Source organism: Anas acuta, chromosome 10 (assembly GCF_963932015.1).
Source record: "Anas acuta chromosome 10, bAnaAcu1.1, whole genome shotgun sequence".
NCBI classification, from domain to species: Eukaryota; Metazoa; Chordata; class Aves; order Anseriformes; family Anatidae; genus Anas; species Anas acuta.
This window is the reverse complement of record NC_088988.1, coordinates 14,490,552-14,510,066: the sequence shown is the minus strand read 5'-3', so window position 1 is coordinate 14,510,066 and position 19,515 is coordinate 14,490,552. Positions and strand designations below refer to the sequence as shown.

The 19,515-nt window shown below is 39.2% G+C and overlaps 2 protein-coding genes across 3 annotated transcripts in view; both read left to right on the top strand.

The window, feature by feature from the left end:
• Positions 1–19,515, top strand: part of LPCAT2 (lysophosphatidylcholine acyltransferase 2) — a 29,686-nt gene that overhangs the window by 8,507 nt on the left and 1,664 nt on the right. For both annotated transcript variants that reach the window (XM_068693281.1, XM_068693282.1), the window contains 9 exons: positions 1,247–1,307; positions 2,279–2,337; positions 3,620–3,654; positions 5,791–5,845; positions 8,938–9,020; positions 9,565–9,690; positions 10,391–10,544; positions 17,223–17,321; positions 19,129–19,270. In XM_068693281.1, coding sequence (XP_068549382.1) covers positions 1,247–1,307; positions 2,279–2,337; positions 3,620–3,654; positions 5,791–5,845; positions 8,938–9,020; positions 9,565–9,690; positions 10,391–10,544; positions 17,223–17,321; positions 19,129–19,270 — 814 coding nt within the window. The remainder of the gene's footprint in view (positions 1–1,246; positions 1,308–2,278; positions 2,338–3,619; positions 3,655–5,790; positions 5,846–8,937; positions 9,021–9,564; positions 9,691–10,390; positions 10,545–17,222; positions 17,322–19,128; positions 19,271–19,515) is intronic.
• CAPNS2 (calpain small subunit 2) lies at positions 10,583–13,245 on the top strand. Its single transcript, XM_068693283.1, has one exon. The coding sequence runs from the start codon at positions 12,077–12,079 to the stop codon at positions 12,821–12,823; it is 747 nt and encodes a 248-aa protein (XP_068549384.1). The 5' UTR covers positions 10,583–12,076; the 3' UTR covers positions 12,824–13,245.

Genomic DNA, 19,515 nt, shown 5'->3' with positions numbered 1-19,515 from the left:
TGAATCAGCTACAGCTGGGGGTATCAGAGGGTGATTCCTAGTCCTGTGCAGCGGCCACACCTTCCTCCTTGACCACAAGATGATGTCTCTGATAACCTCAGCTGAGTGCCTGGGCTGCATTCTTTTAGCACAACACAGAGGAGTAGCTGGATTCCCAATTCCTTCCCCCTCAAACCGAAACACGACAGGCTGCACAACACTCGCACTTATTAATAGCATAAGCTCCTGATTATTGCTTCTCCCAACCCTGTACCAAAACAAAAGGGGAAGAAGGGTATGATAACTTACTGCTTGGGCAGTCACTAATATGTTTTCTGGGGCTTATGATGTACGCCAAGCAGAAAGATGCCCATTTTTGTGCCCATAGCACCGGTATATCGTATCTTAGAATGGCCTGTGTCTCCTGAACAACAATCTCTCCTTCATCTAGCCTTGACCTCTTAATTCAGACTGAAGTGGGAGCACACCTTGAGCCCTCTCAGTCCAGACCAGTTCTTGTACTGAGATTCTGTGGAATGCTGCTTATGATCCCATAGTGATAGGAGAAATACAAAGCTTCTTTGTATTCCATAGGGGGCTGAATTCAGTGTGTCACATTGCAGCTCACTACACATCTAATCTGGTATTTTTCAGAAGCTAACTCAGAGTCCTTCTGGGTATTTGCTGTGTCTGAATCATTCAGGGACTGTGTAGTGGTGTGTAGTGCCATCAGAGCTCTGCATCAGAGATACACCTACACTCTCTGCCTTTTGCTGCTACCCCTTAAGCTGTGATCTCATCATAGCTGGCATCTTGACTCATGTTGATAGCATCTGTGCCTGTAAATGCTCAAGTGCCTCACGCACTTCATGTCAGTCCAGACTCTTGGTGATAATATGCTCAGCAGTTCAGTAAGAAACTGCTGGCAGAGAAACAAAGAGAAGCCTCCTATCATTACCAAAACTAAACATCTCGAGTCAAACACTGGAAACATTTTATACTGTATTTCTGAACTGATAAAGGCCTGTCCCCAAAATTCCTCTCATACAAAGCATTTGTTTCCAAATCAAGATGAATCAGGTTGTTATTATTGTGGGCATCCTTTACTAATTCATTCTATTCTTGTTGAAATAGTAATGGTATTCTTGTGATGCAGTGTAACACGTTACAGACCTGGCATAAAAATTCAGCCTTCATATAAACTGATGCTGAATTATAATCCTTTTATGACACGTATATATTTGCTTTCTTTCTCTTTAAATCTAAGATACTGATTTTCCCAGAAGGCACCTGCACAAACCGATCTTGTCTGATCACATTTAAACAAGGTGAGAAATTTTGTCGCATCTTTGTTGGAAAACAATGTATGAAATACTAGTCTGATAGCTCTGGTATGGCTTTCTGCAGGTACATACCCACAGCAGCATTGTGGTGATGTGTTCTGTCGTTAAAGTTTCAGTGCTGTCTTACATCACTGATGTTTCAGTCGCTCTAAACCCACTATTTTATACTATCGTTTGACTTTTCTCATTTTTTGGATTTTGTAGGTTGCAAAATATCAGTGCTGCATACTTGTTTGTAGTTTGTTGTTGTTGTTTCTTTAGTTACCCAGAAAAATGACTGACTACTATGACATAAACTACCAAAATGCATCCTAGTTACGATGTTCCTTTAATTCAACCTACAGTTGTGCGAACTTAGTTTCCTGTAAATTTTGTCGTGCAAGACATAGCAACTAAACTATGAAATTGTTTGTGTGTGGCTTAGCAACATAGGCCAATAGATTATTCTTAACATGGAAAGGGGTTTGATAGCATCACTGACCATTAGCCTGTTGTGCTGCACTTCAGTTAAAGCCACAGTGCTCTCCTTTCTTACTGTTGTACAGTATCTTTGGTAGCAAAGTTGCAAAACCAGTACTAAATGCTCAGATTCCTATCACTTAACAAGATGATCAAAACAGAGAAGAGTTCAGGAAACACTCAACAGCCTTGTGAGAATCTAATCCTTTGAAATAAATGGCAATCAAGTGAAGGAAATACACAGAAAATCAGTTTGAACAGTCCGGGGATCTGAGACAGCTTTCTCCTTGTTTTTTTTCTGTTTTGACATCTTGCTAGTTGCACCGATGATTTTATGGGAAAGAAAGAAAAAAAAAAAAAAAAAAAAACCTTTTCCATTCCTCTGGCTTTGAAAAAAAATCTGCTTCCAAATATCCTATCTTACTTGAATCTCTTAGAACTTCCAACTGCTGTATGAAGCTCAGTCTTAACAACCCATACAACTTTTTTGGTTGCAGGTGCATTCATTCCACGAGTTCCTGTGCAGCCTGTGCTGCTCCGATACCCCAACAAGCTGGTAAGCAGAACATTCTTGTATCACTAACTGGTAATCTGGAAGTCAAAATACTGACTTAGAGTGTACCTAGGCTGAATATTTTGCTTTGTAACTGAAGAATCTATTGCCCTGAGCTTATCATTGGAGAATTCCAGGCTTCCCAAGAATCAGCATGACGTAGTTGCTATTCTGATTGTGAAAAACTTACTTCTGGGCATCTTAGCTGTACTTCAAGGAAGAGGAAATGTAAGAAAATATTGCAGCGGAAGTTAGAAACTTCCTGCAAAGTCACAGAGTCTGTACTTGGAAGTCTAAAATGCACACAACTTCCCTACTAGTTATCCTTTTTTGGTCAAGTCCTCTTACTACAGACAGGCTTTCTGAACAAAACCAAAGCTGAACCATGCACTACTTCCAACACCCCTTTCTTTCACGCAGCTCAAGAAGGCAGCTTTGCAGATGGTTCTTTTTGTGTAACTTTCATTTGTTTTGCTGGGTAACTGTTTACACTCCCTGCCAAGTATACGGGTAGAGCCATATGGCTCCATTTCACTAACAGGTGTAATACTGGGACACAAGTCTAGCGACTGTTAACGTGTTTTTTTATTCCCTGCTCACCACACAAATCCAGAAAAGAACAAACTTTTAATTTATTATTTAAATGATTCCTATGTAAAATCCTTTTGCAGATCAATTTCAAAACAGTGAACCACTTAACAGGGACTGGAACTGCATTTCACTGATAGGATGTAAGGATCTGCAGCACACGCTGTAAAAATTATATATAGGAAGTAATAAACATAGAATAAGAAAAAAATGCAAAGCCAAAAAAAAAAACAAAACAAAACAAAGAAAAAGCACGATAGATTACCCATGCAGAGATGTCCTTGAAAACATATTTAGGGTCAATATAACATATATATTTATGTCCTTGTCCAGCGTATTTAGGAGGCTGCCTTTCTAAGTGGACTGGTGAAGTCCACTTCAGAAGATTTATCAGATACTTTTTTCTACTTCTGTTGTTTAGATTAGAATGAATGAGAATGAATGATTTAAAACATCTAAATAACCACTTAAGTTTTATTCCTAATTGTTCATAGAACACAAGTCTGCCATGCTTATTTCCAATTTTTTACAGCAAGAAATCCTAGACCTATGGTCACCTTTATTTATTTTCACTACAGCACTATAACACCATCATCCGCTTTTACTAAACTTGTGCCTGTTTTATATTGTAACCTATCTGCTCTCTAACTTTGATCTCATCTTGTCATACATTTCTGTGTTTTATTTTTATCCTTAGGATACTGTGACCTGGACATGGCAAGGCTATTCATTGTAAGTTTCTTAATCCTACTAAAAATTACACATAGATTTTTTTCCCCATTGCTAAACAGTCTGACAGACAGATTGGGCAAAGTTAAGACTCATGTTCCTCTAGGTGGCTTTTTTTTATGAGGGGGAAGTTCTTGGAGATAATGCTGTCATGCAGTAGATTTCATATCTGAACGGCTAGAGGAGGAATTTTCAAACAGGAAAACATTATTTACATCTCTGCCACTGATTTGTTTAATTTTCTCGTATGTTTTGCATATTACATTAGACCAAGGGAAAACTGGAAATTCTTTTTCTTTTGGGAACAATCAGTGGCCATCAAAGACCATTGATATTAACAGTTTCCTACATGGTATAGAAACAAGAGAAAATAAATGTTATTTTATCCCCTCCATTTATTTTTTCCACACTTTCCTTGAAGAGTAACATGACAATAGGTGAAGAAGACAGGCAAAACAATTGTGTTTCCCTGTCTTTCTATTCTGACATGTAGGATTCTGTTTGCTTTTACCTGACTCAACAAAAGCAGTTGCTTGAGATGCCAGTGATGAGGCTAAATATAGTTTCTGACAATTAAACAATGAAAAATGTTTTAACAGACCATTTTGGCTGTGGGTCTTGTTTTTTTTGTTGCTGTTTGTTTTTTGTTTGTTTGTTTGTTTGTTTTTGTTTTTTGCAATACAGGTGGTCTTCTGATATGATAAAATATTTTATTAAAAAACTTCCATAAACTGTACCGAAAATAACAAAACTACCGTCTGGGAAGCACTTTTCAGCTCATAAACACTCACTAGAACATTATGTGGATTTGCAGAATTCATAGACCATACTTTCATGTGGAATATGTAATGCATCAAAGTGCAGCACTACTGATTTACTATGTGACTAAAATTTTCAGACAACTGATTTGAGACATATCTGAACTAGAGAAGTGGAGCATTTTAAATGGTCTACTTAAAAGTGCCTTTTAAGCTACCGTTAGTTAATCCTACCACTCACAAACTTATAGAATGGACATTTTGAAAGCTGACTTAGATGAAAATACCCATCTTCTTTAGTTTAGATTTTTCTTGTTATTGCTGTCAGTTATCAGCACGCTGATAGTAATATATAGTACAGATTCAGTAGCATACTATAGATTACTCCGACAAAGCATTTATACTCAAAGATTTAAAATAATTGTCTTTAGTTGTGAGGGAAAATGCAGAACTTGCAGTCTTCATAAAACATCTTGGGTATTGCAGCCAGAATGGACAGTACCAGTGTCCTTCTCAGAAACCTCCTGACCCAGTTTCTGCTTTCACTTGTTACTTTTCTATTTTTGTGTTTTACTGAGTGTCATGCCTAAAATTACATGCTAGGAAATCAAGCACTAAGGGTGGATTCCTGCAGAGAGCAAAAAGGATCACTTAGTTCTGCATTTTTTCTTGTTTTTATTTTTTCAAATTCAGGAACAGAAGAAAGATTGCTTTAAAGCTTCCTACTCTAATTTACATGATTTAAAGTGGAGAGCAAATGTACATTTCTGCTTAAAAATCTCAGTGAACAAGTCATAAATAGAAGTGGATATGTTTATTCTTTTTCCCAGCTTCTTCTTCCCCCTACCTGTTAAAACTTGTCCATTTCTTAAAGCACTGAAGGTCCTGGACACACTGACACTTAATTAACATATTTGTGTAAACATGACTATAATTTGCAAAGTGGGTAGCAAATAGTTACAGATCCTTGCTTCAGTTCTGCAGAAGGAAGTTACTGGCTGTTTTGCAGATAAGAGAATAAAAGATAGGGAAGTAAAGCTGCTTCTCAGAATCAAAGCTCTTAAAGCTTCAAAATCCGTTATGTGTTCACCTCTTTAAAGATAAAATAACACATACAGATTTTGCTAGCCAAAGAATTGTATAGTATTGTTAATAAGTATGACAACAGATAACAGGTTGCCTGCCCAGTGAGCAGGCAGCCGGTGTATGCAGAATCCCTATAGAAAAGCATTAAACAACATTTCAGGAAACTTTACTGCAAGGTACTTAAAAACCTCGCCCAATATTGGCTGTGTTTTCATCAATGCTTCAGAATGTTTCATCTGCAAATACTTTTTTTTAAAATAACTGTCTTTTTTTCCTCTCTCTTCTCCACCTGCAGAAAAGAGTTATTTGTAATGACGATGTGTCAGCTCTTCACAAGAGTAGAGGTTGAGGTAAGAATTAAAAATAATCTTATACTAAGATTCAGTAACTCCTACTGAGTTCGTACGTCAGCATAAATGCATTATTCACGTTCTTAGTCACTGCTAGTGATCTATAAACAAATGTCTCAGCAACAAGAACAGTACCACGGTGAAAATATATTCAGATCCGTTGTCCACATCTCTGTATCACTTAACCTGATGCGTTCCTAAATGAAAGCTGGCAGAAAAGCCTTTATTTTTAAAGCACTGTGAAATCATTGCTAACTTGCTATGTCCATTTAACAATTATAATACATACTATTAAAGGTAACTTGTCTTTTTTTTCCCACCTTCTCATTTCCCTGCTGCCTTGAAAACCTCTTTGTCTTCCTCACCACCTTCCCAGGCTGAACTCTAAAAGGCTTCTGCAACTAAGAGCTCAAGGACTCCAGTGTTTGTACTGTGGAGAAAGCTGAGCCTTGATCAGTAAAATCAGCAGCAGAGCACACAGACAGACGAATGACAACTGACATAAAGTACATACTTCATAACAGCAGTACACTTACTCTAACAGCTTGCTTCCTGTCAGAGTCAACATTCAGAATACAGTCGTGAGGAGCCAGATAACAGCTGTGATCACTTTAAGGGTTGTACTTCACATTCCGTGACAGACCCCAAAGATTGTCAGTATCAAGCAATTTGGTTTAGGGACCTGAGTAATGGGAGAAATTCAGGCAGCTTTTGCTGCTTATTTGAAAAATACAGAACTCACGAAGTTGTGCAGAGCTCTCTGAACACAAGCAGTGTTGCTGCTACTAAAATCTAGCAATACAGTCTTTGTTGTCAAACAGTTAAATTCATTTTAAGGGAGCATCTTGTATACTATAATACATGCAGTAAACAGTTATATTTATGGAATGTGTACTAAAGATAGAATTCTCCTCATGATTTTGCACAGAAGGACATACCTGTGTAATTCATACACGTGGGAACAAGAAGTAATTAATGTAGCCCTTCCAGTAGAAGGTTTATTTCCTCCTACTTCAGAATGGAACTCAAACTTGCCTGTTAGAAAATAAATTCTGTTCCCAAAGGTGAAACCAAAACATGAAGAAATACACAGCTTTCACAGCAGCACGTGTCCCCAGGGTGAAAATAATTGCAAATCATCGATGCAAAAGTCCTACCAAAAGACCGAAGAGAAGGGGCAGATTGACCTGGAGAGGGAGGAAATCAGACTACTCCTTTTAGCAGTGGACTGCCACATGCTGTGAACAAGCAGCCTCTCCATTCCCATCTGTACTGCTCTGCCTCTTCCTACAGTGCATCAACCATGATGCAGAATTGCAGTCCGAGGAAGTATCTAGCCAAATTGTGTATATTGACAATTAAACAGTGAACATGGCCGTGAGTTTTATGGCTGCAAAAATTGCAGCATTTGGCAAATTCTGTAAGAAGATAGACCAGGTCAAAAGCAAATCAGAGACGAATTTTTGATACTGAAAGTGCTGTGAAGAATTTTTCTTATAGGATTGCAATTTGACAGCAAAGGTATACTTAGTAATCATCACCCGATAAGCAGCTGGGTGTGTGTGAGATCATGCATGCCTCCTTCGGAGGCCAAGAAACCAAATTCTTTACCTCCTGCTCTGGTTTCTGGCAAACTGGTTTTATGAATAATTAGTGGTAGGCAGGTTTTTTGAAAAAGTGGTGGTGTTTCACCTACCAAAAATCTAAATTGCTGTCTGAGCAAGACCTCAGCCTCAGATGATATAATGACCACCTACAAGACCATAAACCATGTTTACACAGATAAACTTCTCAGACTTGTGTTCTCATCTTACCCAGTGATAACACCATTCTCTGTGTCTGTACAGAGTATCTGTGCTTCCTCAATCTAGGAGTTACATGACTTCTGCAGGGGACTTGTAATAAGCAGGGACATGTGTCAGCCTTGAACCGAGCTGGAAGCTCCTTGTAGAAGGAATGAAATCTCAAAACTTTGTGTGAACTGCTGGGCCCCTGCTGTCCTTCCAGAAGAGAAAACTCCTGGCTATAAACAGTGAATTGTTATGGTTATTTGACAGATAACTTGTTCCATAAACTTACTGGTTTTGGTCATAAAGAGGCAGCATTCTTTAAAATCAAAGACAAAAAGGCTGGTCAGGATGGACTGTGTTTATAGTTACCAGTTGGATGTAGTTACCATTATGGTAGTGTATCACCAACAACTAGATAAAAAACTGAAGAAACATGTTGACAGATATTTAGCAACTGTGCCTGCTAATGAAGTGTCCAACATCTTACACTTCTAGCATTGCTGTAGTCTAGGATTGAAGGGCAGGACTGTGGGATGGGAGGCAGCGTAAGTGAGATAACTGATAATCACAAACGAGAACTGGTACAGGAATCTGAGCTGCAGCTGACCACTCTGTAGACTGAAGGAGGAAGAACAGAATACACATACACACACACCTGCTGTAATAGACATCTGCTTGGATATCTGCTCTGTTTTCTGAGCTTGGGAAAAGAGTGGGTTGTTTTGTTGGGCTTTTTTATTCTCTGCTTGGGGTTGCACAATTTTATAGCATCAGTATCCATTTAGCACTCTGTTGGTAATTCAGAGCTAAGATCCCATTTTTACCACAGAGGAGAAACTTAGAGGAAACTTATCGATCACATCCTGACAGATACAATTAAGGGGTACTGGGTGCTACTGTGGCATGTATGGAAAAAAAACCTACAAATCTTACACACACTTTTCCACTAATAACATAATTTATAAGGAATCTTTGAAAAGATTTGTACAGGATTTCAGATGTGCATTCTCATAGACACAGCATTTAATTTTATAACTACATATGTATTTAATTTTCTTCTTTGGAGTTTTAATTTTTCTTTTTTAAAGCTGCTTCTACCAACCTTTAAGAAGCAGGTTGGACTAATCTTGTTTGTGAGCCTGAGTTGTTTCTAAAGCAGTTGAGACCTCTAGTGTCCAGTTCTTTCATTGCATGGCTGACTTTTTCTCCTGTTTTTCCCCTATTCCAGACAATAATAAGAAACTGTCTGTGTTGTTAATAAAGTGGTGACTCTTAATTGATCAGATAACTCCTTTCTTTCAGTTTTTGCCTGTTCATGTGCCTACTGAGGAAGAAAAGAAAGATCCCATTCTTTTTGCCAACAGAGTCCGACAAACCATGGCAACGTATGTAACATCATAAATAAAATCCTAGAGAACTTTTCTTTCATATCTATCCATATATCCTTTTATATATGTCCATACACATCCTAGCCACGTACTCCAGGTACGCTGTCACACAGTTAAGTCGTGTGTGCTATACATAGGTGTCAAATTCCTATACCAAAACACCCTTGGATTGCTTTTATGTAGAGCATAAAGCAGATTGTGTTGGAACATAATATGTTCAAAACATGGAAAGCTGAAATAAAATCCTGCCTTACACTTGCTTGACAAGAATATGTAAATGGTTCTCTAAGGTTACTGGGCTGCATTTACAAGACTGTAAATCTTAAACCATCATGACACTGCCATAACATTTCAAAGTATGGCTTCACAAAATGTATTGCTCTATCCTACCTTCAGCAAAGCAAGAATGAATTATTGTGTGTTTTGTATATTAGCATTAAAGCCAAGCTGAGGTGGTGGGAACAGGAACAGTCAACTCAAAGTCATTTTTATATATGAAGTTGATTTTCTTTTTCCTTAATTTTCTTAATTTGTTTTTCAGTGCTTTGAACGTGCCAGTCACTGATCATACTTTTGAAGATTGCAGACTGATGATTTCAGCAGGACAGCTAACTTTGCCCATGGAAGCAGGGCTGGTGGAGTTCACCAAAATTAGCAAGAAACTCAAGTAAGGGAAGTTAAGCTGTTGGTGGTAATAATTACTGCCACGTTGCAGTTCATTTGTCATCTATAAAAAGAAAAGTGACCTGACAACTGACCTGGCATGGCTCTGGTCAAATATAAAGTCTGTGCACTGTGAATCTAGACTTGTTACATATGTGCCACACACTTATTTATACAACTCCATCTGAAAAAATCTTCAGTAGTTACGTGGCAATCATAATTATTCTTACCAAAGTGCAGAGCTGTAATTTTGTAGAGAGATCAGATGCTTCCCAGGCTGCAGCAATATTAGTGTTTGGGTAGAGAGTTAGCTAACAGAGTTGAGACATATACCCTTCTGTTAAAGAAATATTCACAGTAACACCTAATGTAGCAAAATAATGTTATACCTGAATTTATGGCAATGAAAACAAAACCTCTCCACTGGACTAGCCTGTTGATAATAGGTTTGGGAAGGTAATCTAAGGAATTCTGAAATACCCAAGGATAGAACTGGCTGTTTTTCATACTAATGGCCATGGGGGGGCAGTCCGTAATTGCCGATTTCATACAAAATATCAGCCTGGAAGTACAGCATTTCCAGTGCTGTACACTCACGCTTTTGGCTATTTTTTGTCTTTGAATACTATAATAACTCCTACTGAAATTCCATCTGTTCAAGATCTGCTGTATAGAAAAACCTCCTCTCCCTCATGTTTGCATAGCCTAAAATGGAATCACGTCAGAGAGCAGTTGGATACCTTTGCTGCTATTGCAAGTGCTTCCAAAGGGGGAAGAATTGGAATTGAGGAGTTTTCAGAGTACTTGAAGCTGCCTATTTCAGATGTCCTCAGAGAGCTGTTTCACCTCTTCGATAGGGTGAGTAGTCTGTTACCTGGCTGGAGATTTGTTGGCAATGTTTTGTTAAGAACTACATCCCAAAGGATATTTAATTCATTACATCCAGCTTAGTAAATGCTTCTTGGTTAGCAATTCCACAAGCTAGACAGGTGACTCATACAGTTACCATTTTTTGTTTTGATGGAAAGAAGTTGGTCAGTTTAGAGTTGTGAGATGACAGCCATCTCTTGGAACAAGTTGCTGCACCACCATCACCAGATGATAATCTCCAGGCTGGTAGTGGCTGAGTATTTGCTTTTGCCTACCGAGATTTTGCTCTCATTTACATTCTGACAGCTTAATTAAGTGCTGTAGTTATAAGTAGATAATTTAAGGCAGATTGAAGCTAACTAGATTGTGTTCCTGCTGTGTTTGTGAAAGGTGTTATTAGACACTGTAAAAACTCCTATTGCCTGTCTCCAACCATAAAGAAGGCATGTGCCAGTGCTAATCTGATCATCTAGGCTTTCCTCCACATTTTATACTCATCCCTGAAGATAGGGAATATTGCTGTGTGGATGTGCTTCTCTGACTACACCAGAAACCTAAGTAACTAGAGTACAGTGTAGAATTCATCTGACTGTATGTGTCCCATATATGCTACACTGGAAGCAGCGTGTTTTACTGGAAGTGCTTATGAACCAGTTTGTTTCTCATCTTGGGAGCTTTCCTAATGCAGCATCATTCTTCCCAGTCAAGTTAGATCTAGCAATACACCTGTCCTTGGGAGGGCAAGTTGTTGTGTTGATTTGAACTTCCAGGATTTTCCCAAGTACAAAGGATTTACAGACTTTAGCATAGAGATATGTCAAATATATTTCTATAGTTGCTGAATGCACAGAAGCTCTAGCAGATAAGGCACTCATCTTTTTTCCATTCCTGCCTCCTCATCTTGGACTGTTGGCTCCTATGAGCACATAGCTGAGTTCTGAAGCACAGCACAAATGTAAGAGAAATACAGTGAGGCAACCAAAATAATTAAAGGCAATCAAGACTCTTTTCACCTCCCCTTTCTGGCACAACTGCTTCAGTGACTGGAATTTGCAACATAATGCACAATTCACCAAAAAGTTGAAGGCATAAAATATTGCAAGAACAGTTGAGACTCTAGTAAGCTTTCCCTGTATTCATCTTTAGGAGAGAAGCTTTACTGAGAAATGGTCACACTAAGGTGGAGGGCTCTTTTCAAACTGCTTCAGTTATGAGCATATGTTTCTTGAGACTTGTCCTTTCTGGCTTTCAGTCTCTTCAGGTTTTTTGCTAAAAAGATTTATCAAATCTCATAAAGCTAAATATACAGACAAGAAGAAAGAAGCAGAGGCATATCAACGACTGGCAGAAACTGCTGAGATCTGCGATAACTCTGGCAGCTGGAGACATGCACAGACACGGTAAAGTCTAAGCACGCAGATAAGCTGTGTTCTGCCCACACCCAGCTCAGACACAATACGGCTTCGGAGAGTTACAGAAGCACTGGATCTCTGAGTAACTCCCTTCAGAAAATCTTCGCAATGTTCCTGGCTAAAGCTTTGCTGAGTGGAGGAAGTGGTAGTGGCCGTGGAGGAAGCCTCGCACGTGGCCTTGGAGGTCTCCTAACAGGAGGCGGACATGGAGGGAATCTTGGAGGACTTGTTGGAGGTCTTGTCAATCTCATAAGTGAAGCGGCAGCTCAGTATAATCCAGAGCCACCTCCACCTCCTTACAACCATTTTACGAATGCTGAAGCTCATGAGAGCGAGGAAATTAGACGGTTCCGTCGCCTTTTTGTCCAGCTGGCTGGAGATGATATGGAAGTGTCTGCTACCGAGCTAAGGGAAATCCTGAACAAAGTGCTTTCCAGACATCAAGACCTGAAGACAGATGGCTTCAGCTTAGACACATGCCGTAGCATGGTAGCAGTCATGGACAACGATACAAATGGCAAACTGGGCTTTGAAGAGTTCAAATATCTGTGGAACAACATCAAGAAATGGCAGTGCGTATACAAGCAGTATGATACCAACCAGGCAGGTGCTGTTGGGAGAGCTCAGCTGCCGGAGGCCTTGCGGGCTGCTGGGTTCCACTTGAAGGAAGAGCTCTGCCAGGTAATCATGCGCAGATATGCCAGTGAGGATGGTAGCATGGATTTTAACAACTTCATTAGCTGCTTGGTGCGCCTGGACAGCATGTTCCGGACCTTCAAGTCCTTGGACCAAAATGGAAGTGGGCAGATCAAAGTAACCATTGACGACTGGCTGCAGCTGACCATGTATTCGTGAAAGCATAGCAAAGAAGAATAAGCTTTATCTGAAAGATCCACATGGAAGACTGCAATCCTGTATTATCAAGCTGTAGTCTTTTCCGTATTCTAGGGTAGATGTAGGTAGAGGTACTTAGCTTAGATTGAAGTGCTGTAATTCCTCTCGTGCATGTGTTAGTCTGCTCTTCTGGAGGCTTTGTGCAAGTTATCAGTTGTGCAGATGCATAAGTCTGTCTCAGAAAACTATGTCTAGACTCTGAAATGAGGGAATACGTTGAAGGATCAAAGCTTAGTTATTTCCTCACATAAAGCAGGCTTGCATAGGAATATAACTATTATTTAAAAGGCTCTAAGTTTGGTGGGTTTTGTGATGTTACTGTTCCAATTTGTCCGCATTCAGTAAGCTGAAATAAAGCTCTGCTTGCCTGAAGGCAGTCACCAGTAGAGTTGAATGAATTCATAAGTTGTGCAGTTATTTCTAACAAGGGAATAAACATTAAAGTTTCAATGACTATAATGATCAATAAATTTACATAATCATATTTTACTTCCTTCCTATTTCTGCTTTTTCATGCTTGTCTGCTAAACAAAACCTGAGTAGAAGTGCCACTTCTACCTACTAGCCAGGGCAAAATTGAAGGTATATAAGGCTACTTTTACAATCTTTTTCTCCTTCCTACGACTCTATTACCATATCTTTTCTCTCTCTCCTTGAAACCTTATTATAGTTATAATGAAAACAACTTAAAATATTACACTTATATTTAGAGAAGCTTGCCGTAGTAATGCAGTCACACAGCAGACAGACAGCCAAAATCAACCTCTGGCTATCAGACATAACTTTGCATCAGGGTGCAGCATCCCACTCAGGCTAATAGCAGAGTTTCAAGATGTCAATTTTTGAGTAATACAACAAGAAATAACACAAACTGCTAAGGGTGTATTTTTCTGAATTAAGGAATACATAGCTGAGGATAAACAGTTCTTGTTCTGCGAACTAACGAGGAAGATTTCTCAGCAGGGTTGCTTTAAAAGCAAGTTGGCTAGGGTGTGTGCTGCCCGATGGGAATGTGACACCAGGAGTGGAGCAGGCAGCAGCTGCACACAGCCTCCATGTGTAGGAGTCCAATGCCCCTGCTCCTCCCAGTGTCTCCATCAGTGACTAACAGAAATACCACACAATACCTGCAAGGCAACTGGATGCTAATGCAGTACTGAGGTTTGGTTTGGTTTCTACATTCCCATAGCTTTGATTTTTCAATCTTAGAGTTGCACTCAGCCAAGTATTTTCCAAACTGATGAAATCTCCTCCCTGGTACGCTTGCAACAGCTTTTTACTTGCAACTTAGGAAGAAACTTACAACTTTTGCTCTTTTTTTTTTTTTCTTTTTCCTCCTGCACTGTGTTTAATACCAAGCCAGGTAACACAAAGAGTAAAAATATTTGTGTTGGCTCAAACTGTGATGAAAGAAGTCAGTCCCTTTCAAATGACATTCACCCTCACCCCAGGTATTCAATGGAAAAGTGCAGTTATCCACAGGGGCATTTGGGCTCTCTGAGTAACAGAAAAGTGGGTGTTGAGAGAAAACGTGATGCCTCCAGGGGAGCACCACCCTACCAGGTTTGCTTCAGAATTCCCTTTCTGACAAGATACAACTTGCATGTAGCAACAGGCAGTTGAAATTTTTGACTGAGAGCAAAAGCCTCTTATATAATGAGCCTGGGTGTGAACACGAGCCATGCAAGTGCAGTTCCTCTCCAGGTGGTCCAGTTGTGGCTTCTCTGTGGTAGCTCTGTAGCCAGCTCGAGGTTTACTTAGGTAATCAGAACAGGAATGACCAGTGCACATGTACACTTCATTTTTCCTGTCACCTTTGTACAATACGAGTTTTGGGGCAGTAGTATTTTGAATTTTACTGACTGCATCTGTCTTGCAGAGAGCTTTGCCAGCTGCCTAAAGCTAACTGGTTATCTAGCTTTGATCTCCTTGTGCAGCCATAAATGGAGACTGTTTATGGCAGTGGAAACTTCCTTCTCCAAAGAGTAAGGTACATTATATTATATAAAAACTACATCAAAACCCTAGTTACCCCACATGCTGTAGCACAGATAGTAGCAGAAAACTTGTTTGCTTTAAGAAAACCAGGGCTGTTGAGGCTACACTCTTTTGGTTATTTTAATAATATAATTAAAAACATATAAACATGTTCTACTTTGATATTTAGAGAATTGGAGCTTAGCTCACGATTCCTTAAAATGCGCTTGGGTGTATTGGCTGCAAACACAGCTAGGTATGTGTACAACAGCTGTTGTAGTTGCTCTTTTGTGCTGGTGCTACAGAAACATGGAAGGTTTTCCAGTGTTTTCAGTTTTACTTCCATCTCTCTTCCCAGGCAACAAACCCTATCATTTCTCCTTAACCAAAATGCCAGAGCATATGGAAGTTAGCCAGCATCCTAGGGCTTAGTAGACCTAGTCACAACATGATCTTACAAGTCTAGTAATTTCATTTCATACTCAAGCTGCTGGCATTCTCTGTATCAGATTGCTCTCAGTTTTGATTATTGGGTTTTAACACATTAAGTAGAGTAACGTGAGCCTTGTTAGCTCTTGTCATTTTTCAAAGCTGTGTTTACTGATTTCAAAAGTTGTTTTTGAATTAATTTAAAGTTTACTGTCCAATTCTTTTTCTGTGATAAATATTCTTAACTTTATGTATGTTTATATATTCTAATGCCATCAAATAATCCTTTGCTAAGAATGAAGTCTATAAAACTGTCCAAAAATAATATTCCAAAGCCCTTTGGACAATTATTATCTACATTGTTGCTTCAGTCGTCTTAAGAGTTTAGGTTTATAATGTTACATTTCAAAGCTAGGGCTATTATAATTAGGAGAACTGCGACACGGCCAAAATACTTAAAGTGAACCTCTGCTGCACAGTGACACAACTGATTATTAAATAAAACAGCATTTAGGAGAGAATACTGCCCTTTTCCAACGATTAAAAGCTGTCGAAAGTTGTATCCCTTGACACGCACCAGACTTAAAACTATTCATATTTTTGCTAAACAACTATCTTAAGATCTAATTCCAGTAACAGAAATCCCTGTTTCCTAGAGCCCAAGACTTCCAAAGCACTCTACAGAGCAGCCTTAGCATTTCTCCACTGGGGAGCTCCATATTCCACTAGTCAGCAGGAGAAAACCAGGAACAGAAAGGTTAAGCGTGGTATGCTGAAGTGGGCATTGGAAGCTGGTGGGAGAGCCAGGAATAGAAGCAAGTTCTGGCTGTTCACTACAGATTTACCCAGGAGACCACCCCTCTTTCACTTGGCTGAAAATGTTTTGTGCTGTTTGTTCTCAGACTTAGTGAGTCCACTTAAGAAAAAATAAAAACCTTGAAATGTACAGCACATTATCTACAAAAGGAACTCTGCTTTACATTTTTGTTTGCTTTTTAAATGTTTTTAATGAATGTCCTTAACTGTGAATGTTCCAAACTATGAGCTGCGAGTCATCACAGCTATGCTTTCATTAGCTGCTCTGGGTCCCATCACCAACGCTAACATATGGCTGCTTCCCTAGGCTGGATGTTTCCCAAAACCCTCAAGAAAACTTTCAGTGTGGTCACAGGAACATTACTGACTTAAACATGTATTCCAGTGGGCGTCTACTGTTTTTCCTGTCTGGAAATACAATGCAGGTTACATGGAATTAATCACAAATCCCATCAGCGAAAGCTCTGATTGAAAGAGCTGTGTAGTTACTGTGTGGAAATGTTCATTCAGGTCAAAACTACAATTATCAGACAGGCTGCTACAATTAACTCGTTGCATTTCTAGCTTACAATGTATTTGCTTCAAAACAGCATGTAGGGCAATGCACTTGCTTCAAAGAAAAGCTTAAATAGACCATGTTGATTTACTGCGTCGTCAGGCTGTACTTTTGCTGGCGTATATTTTATTGCTGAAGGTTCTTAGGAAGAATTAACTCAAGGCAACAGCCTCACTGCTGCCCTTTTTATTCTGGGATGTTGCATTAGTCTGAGATTGTGCTACATGAACGTTTCCATTTCCCTTAAGCACCTGTATTACAGTTCTTGTTAGGGGTTTCTTAGAGGCCATACGCAAAAGAAAATCTCCTTGTTTTAAGTTGTTTTAAATCTTTTCACTTGTGTGTTTATAAGATAGAAATTGATACCTATTGATGCCCCAAATTGGGGATCAATTTCTATTTTGCTACTTCATCCCTATTATTACACGAAGTTTGAAAGCTGTTAGTATTTTATCCAGGAAGAAAAAAGGCCCTTAATGTTGTAGCTGTCTTAGTGCATGTTGCATAGTGGATTAGTACAACAGCTTTTAAAGTGATTTGCACTATTAGCCATAACTCCTGCCATATATATTTTGGTTTCAGAATGGAGATGGCACCATCGACTTCAGAGAGTATGTAATTGGTTTGTCTATTCTTTGTAACCCAGCCAACACAGAAGAGACTATTCAGATGGCATTTAAGGTAAGTTCAATTTAGTGTAAATCTACAAACCTGACAAATCAAGACTGACTGTGAATCTGTTAGTTTTCAAATCATAAGTTTATAGCTTCAATCTGTTATGCAAATGTGAGTAATTCTCTTAAACCAATTGACATTTAGAGTGTGAAGGGGAGGGCGAGAATTGCAGGCATCAACTTCATAGAAAAGGGTTTCAAAAGCCATGTGAAGGCACTAATGAATATGTAACTTGGCAGGCTAACTCCAAAAATGATTCAGCAGCACTTGCAGTTTTTCCCCTGAGGTTTTTTTCTGCTGTGATTCTTCAGTGTCGCAAGTAGACAATAGTTGGAACACTATTGGAACAATATCCTCTTGAGTCAAGCACTCAGCAGAGTCCCTCTTGTTAACAGCCTAGGAGGTTGGGGTGAGAGGAATCAAGGACTATTCAGGACTGGCACATCCAAAATTGGGCTGCATCAGAGATCATATATTTGCTTGTCCTATGGTTTCCTGATAGTTTGGGCAGTTGAGGAGTGGTAGCACCTTTCACATCCCAAGTACAAGCATGCAGCATGCAACCAGAGATGCCCATTTTTGAATCCTTGAACACAAAAATGCCTAAGTGCCTTTTTTTTAAAGTAGATATTTGACACAGATTCAGGTATTTTACCCACCACTCTCCTCTTATGAACAGCACTGAACATTGTATTAAGATATTGATCATATTCATCTTAAACTGTATACATTTTAATATTGATTCTTATTCAGGAAGTGCCCATATTTTTATGGTAATCCATTATCATGGTTGCTTTGCAGGTAAGTGCCACAGCTGTTCGAAGTTGTTGATGCTTCTGGAGGATGTTTTATTACTATAGATTCCTCAGAAGAAGCAAGCCTTTGCTGCTTTATTCTTCTGTTTTCTAGACTACATTCTTCAGTACTGTAACAGTTGCATTGATTATAAAAATTGTAATTCGTTGTCATTCCCAATTTTAGTGTGAAATGACTGGTTCAGCTGGTAAAAAGTCCATTTTGTCCTGAAATGGCACGATGGGTTTTCTTTTGCTACTTGTTTTCTTTGCCACTAAATGTGCTGTCCTTCATAATGGGACTCTTTGCCTGTAGCAAGTGCTTAAGAATTACAGCCATCCATCCCTTGTATTTCTCAAGGGGGTGATTCATAGCAGATGCATATTGTCGCTGTGCTGGGAAGGATGGCATGATTGGTGTACATGCACAGCCTGCATTCCAGTCACCAAAATTCCTCTTAATTATAATAATTACTTAGTGGGTGACAGGTCAGATATACCAGAAGTTAGGTATTTTACATCAGAGCGTTAACTATGGCAAGTTTATCAGATGCCAGATGTGCCATAACTGGAAGACTAAATTGGAAGGCTAAAACCTAAGATATGCTAGTAGAGAGTGGTTGAATCCAGCAGACCCTCAGTATAGCTCACAGTGACAATTATCATAAACCTTTGTTTTAAAGTGTTGTATAAGTTCTCTTACGGAGCTAATGCTGTGAGATTTCTTTGCTCTCACACGTTTGCTGCATACTTTTCCTAGTACAGAATATTCTAATCCCAACTACAGCATGTACGTTGCTCTGCTAAATTTCTGCTTAGTATTATTCCAGAGAAAATACATAAAAGCTCTTGTACGATTAGGTAGCTGAGGTGGAACCAGTCAGATGGTCAACTTTTCAAATCCCAGGCATTGTTCGCAAATCATCTCTTGAATACTAGGGTATGGGTGGCTGGTTTGTACGTAGAAGGTTCACAGGCATACGAATGCTAAAGCATTTCTACACCTACATCTTTTCCAGCTCTTTGACTTGGATGAGGATGGCACTATAACAGAAAATGAGTTTGCTTGTATCATTCAGTCAGCTCTGGGGGTGCCTGAGCTTGATGTTTCTAACCTCTTTAAAGAAATAGATGCAGATGAAACCGGGAAGCTGTCCTACGGTAAGTTACATCCTTTTATAATGAAGAGCACTCTGACGGTCATACCAACAGTGACACCTCTTTTTCCCCCAAATATCTGCTGGTTTACATATAGTTTCTGGGGAAAACTGTTGCAGCACAGACCCAGATACTTTGCATATGTCCGAGATGCTTCAGAAAAACCTAACTGGAAATCACCTTCATTAAAAGAAGCAGGCTCTGAAATTTTCTTTGATTCTGTTGCCACACTGTAGTATCTGTGTTTT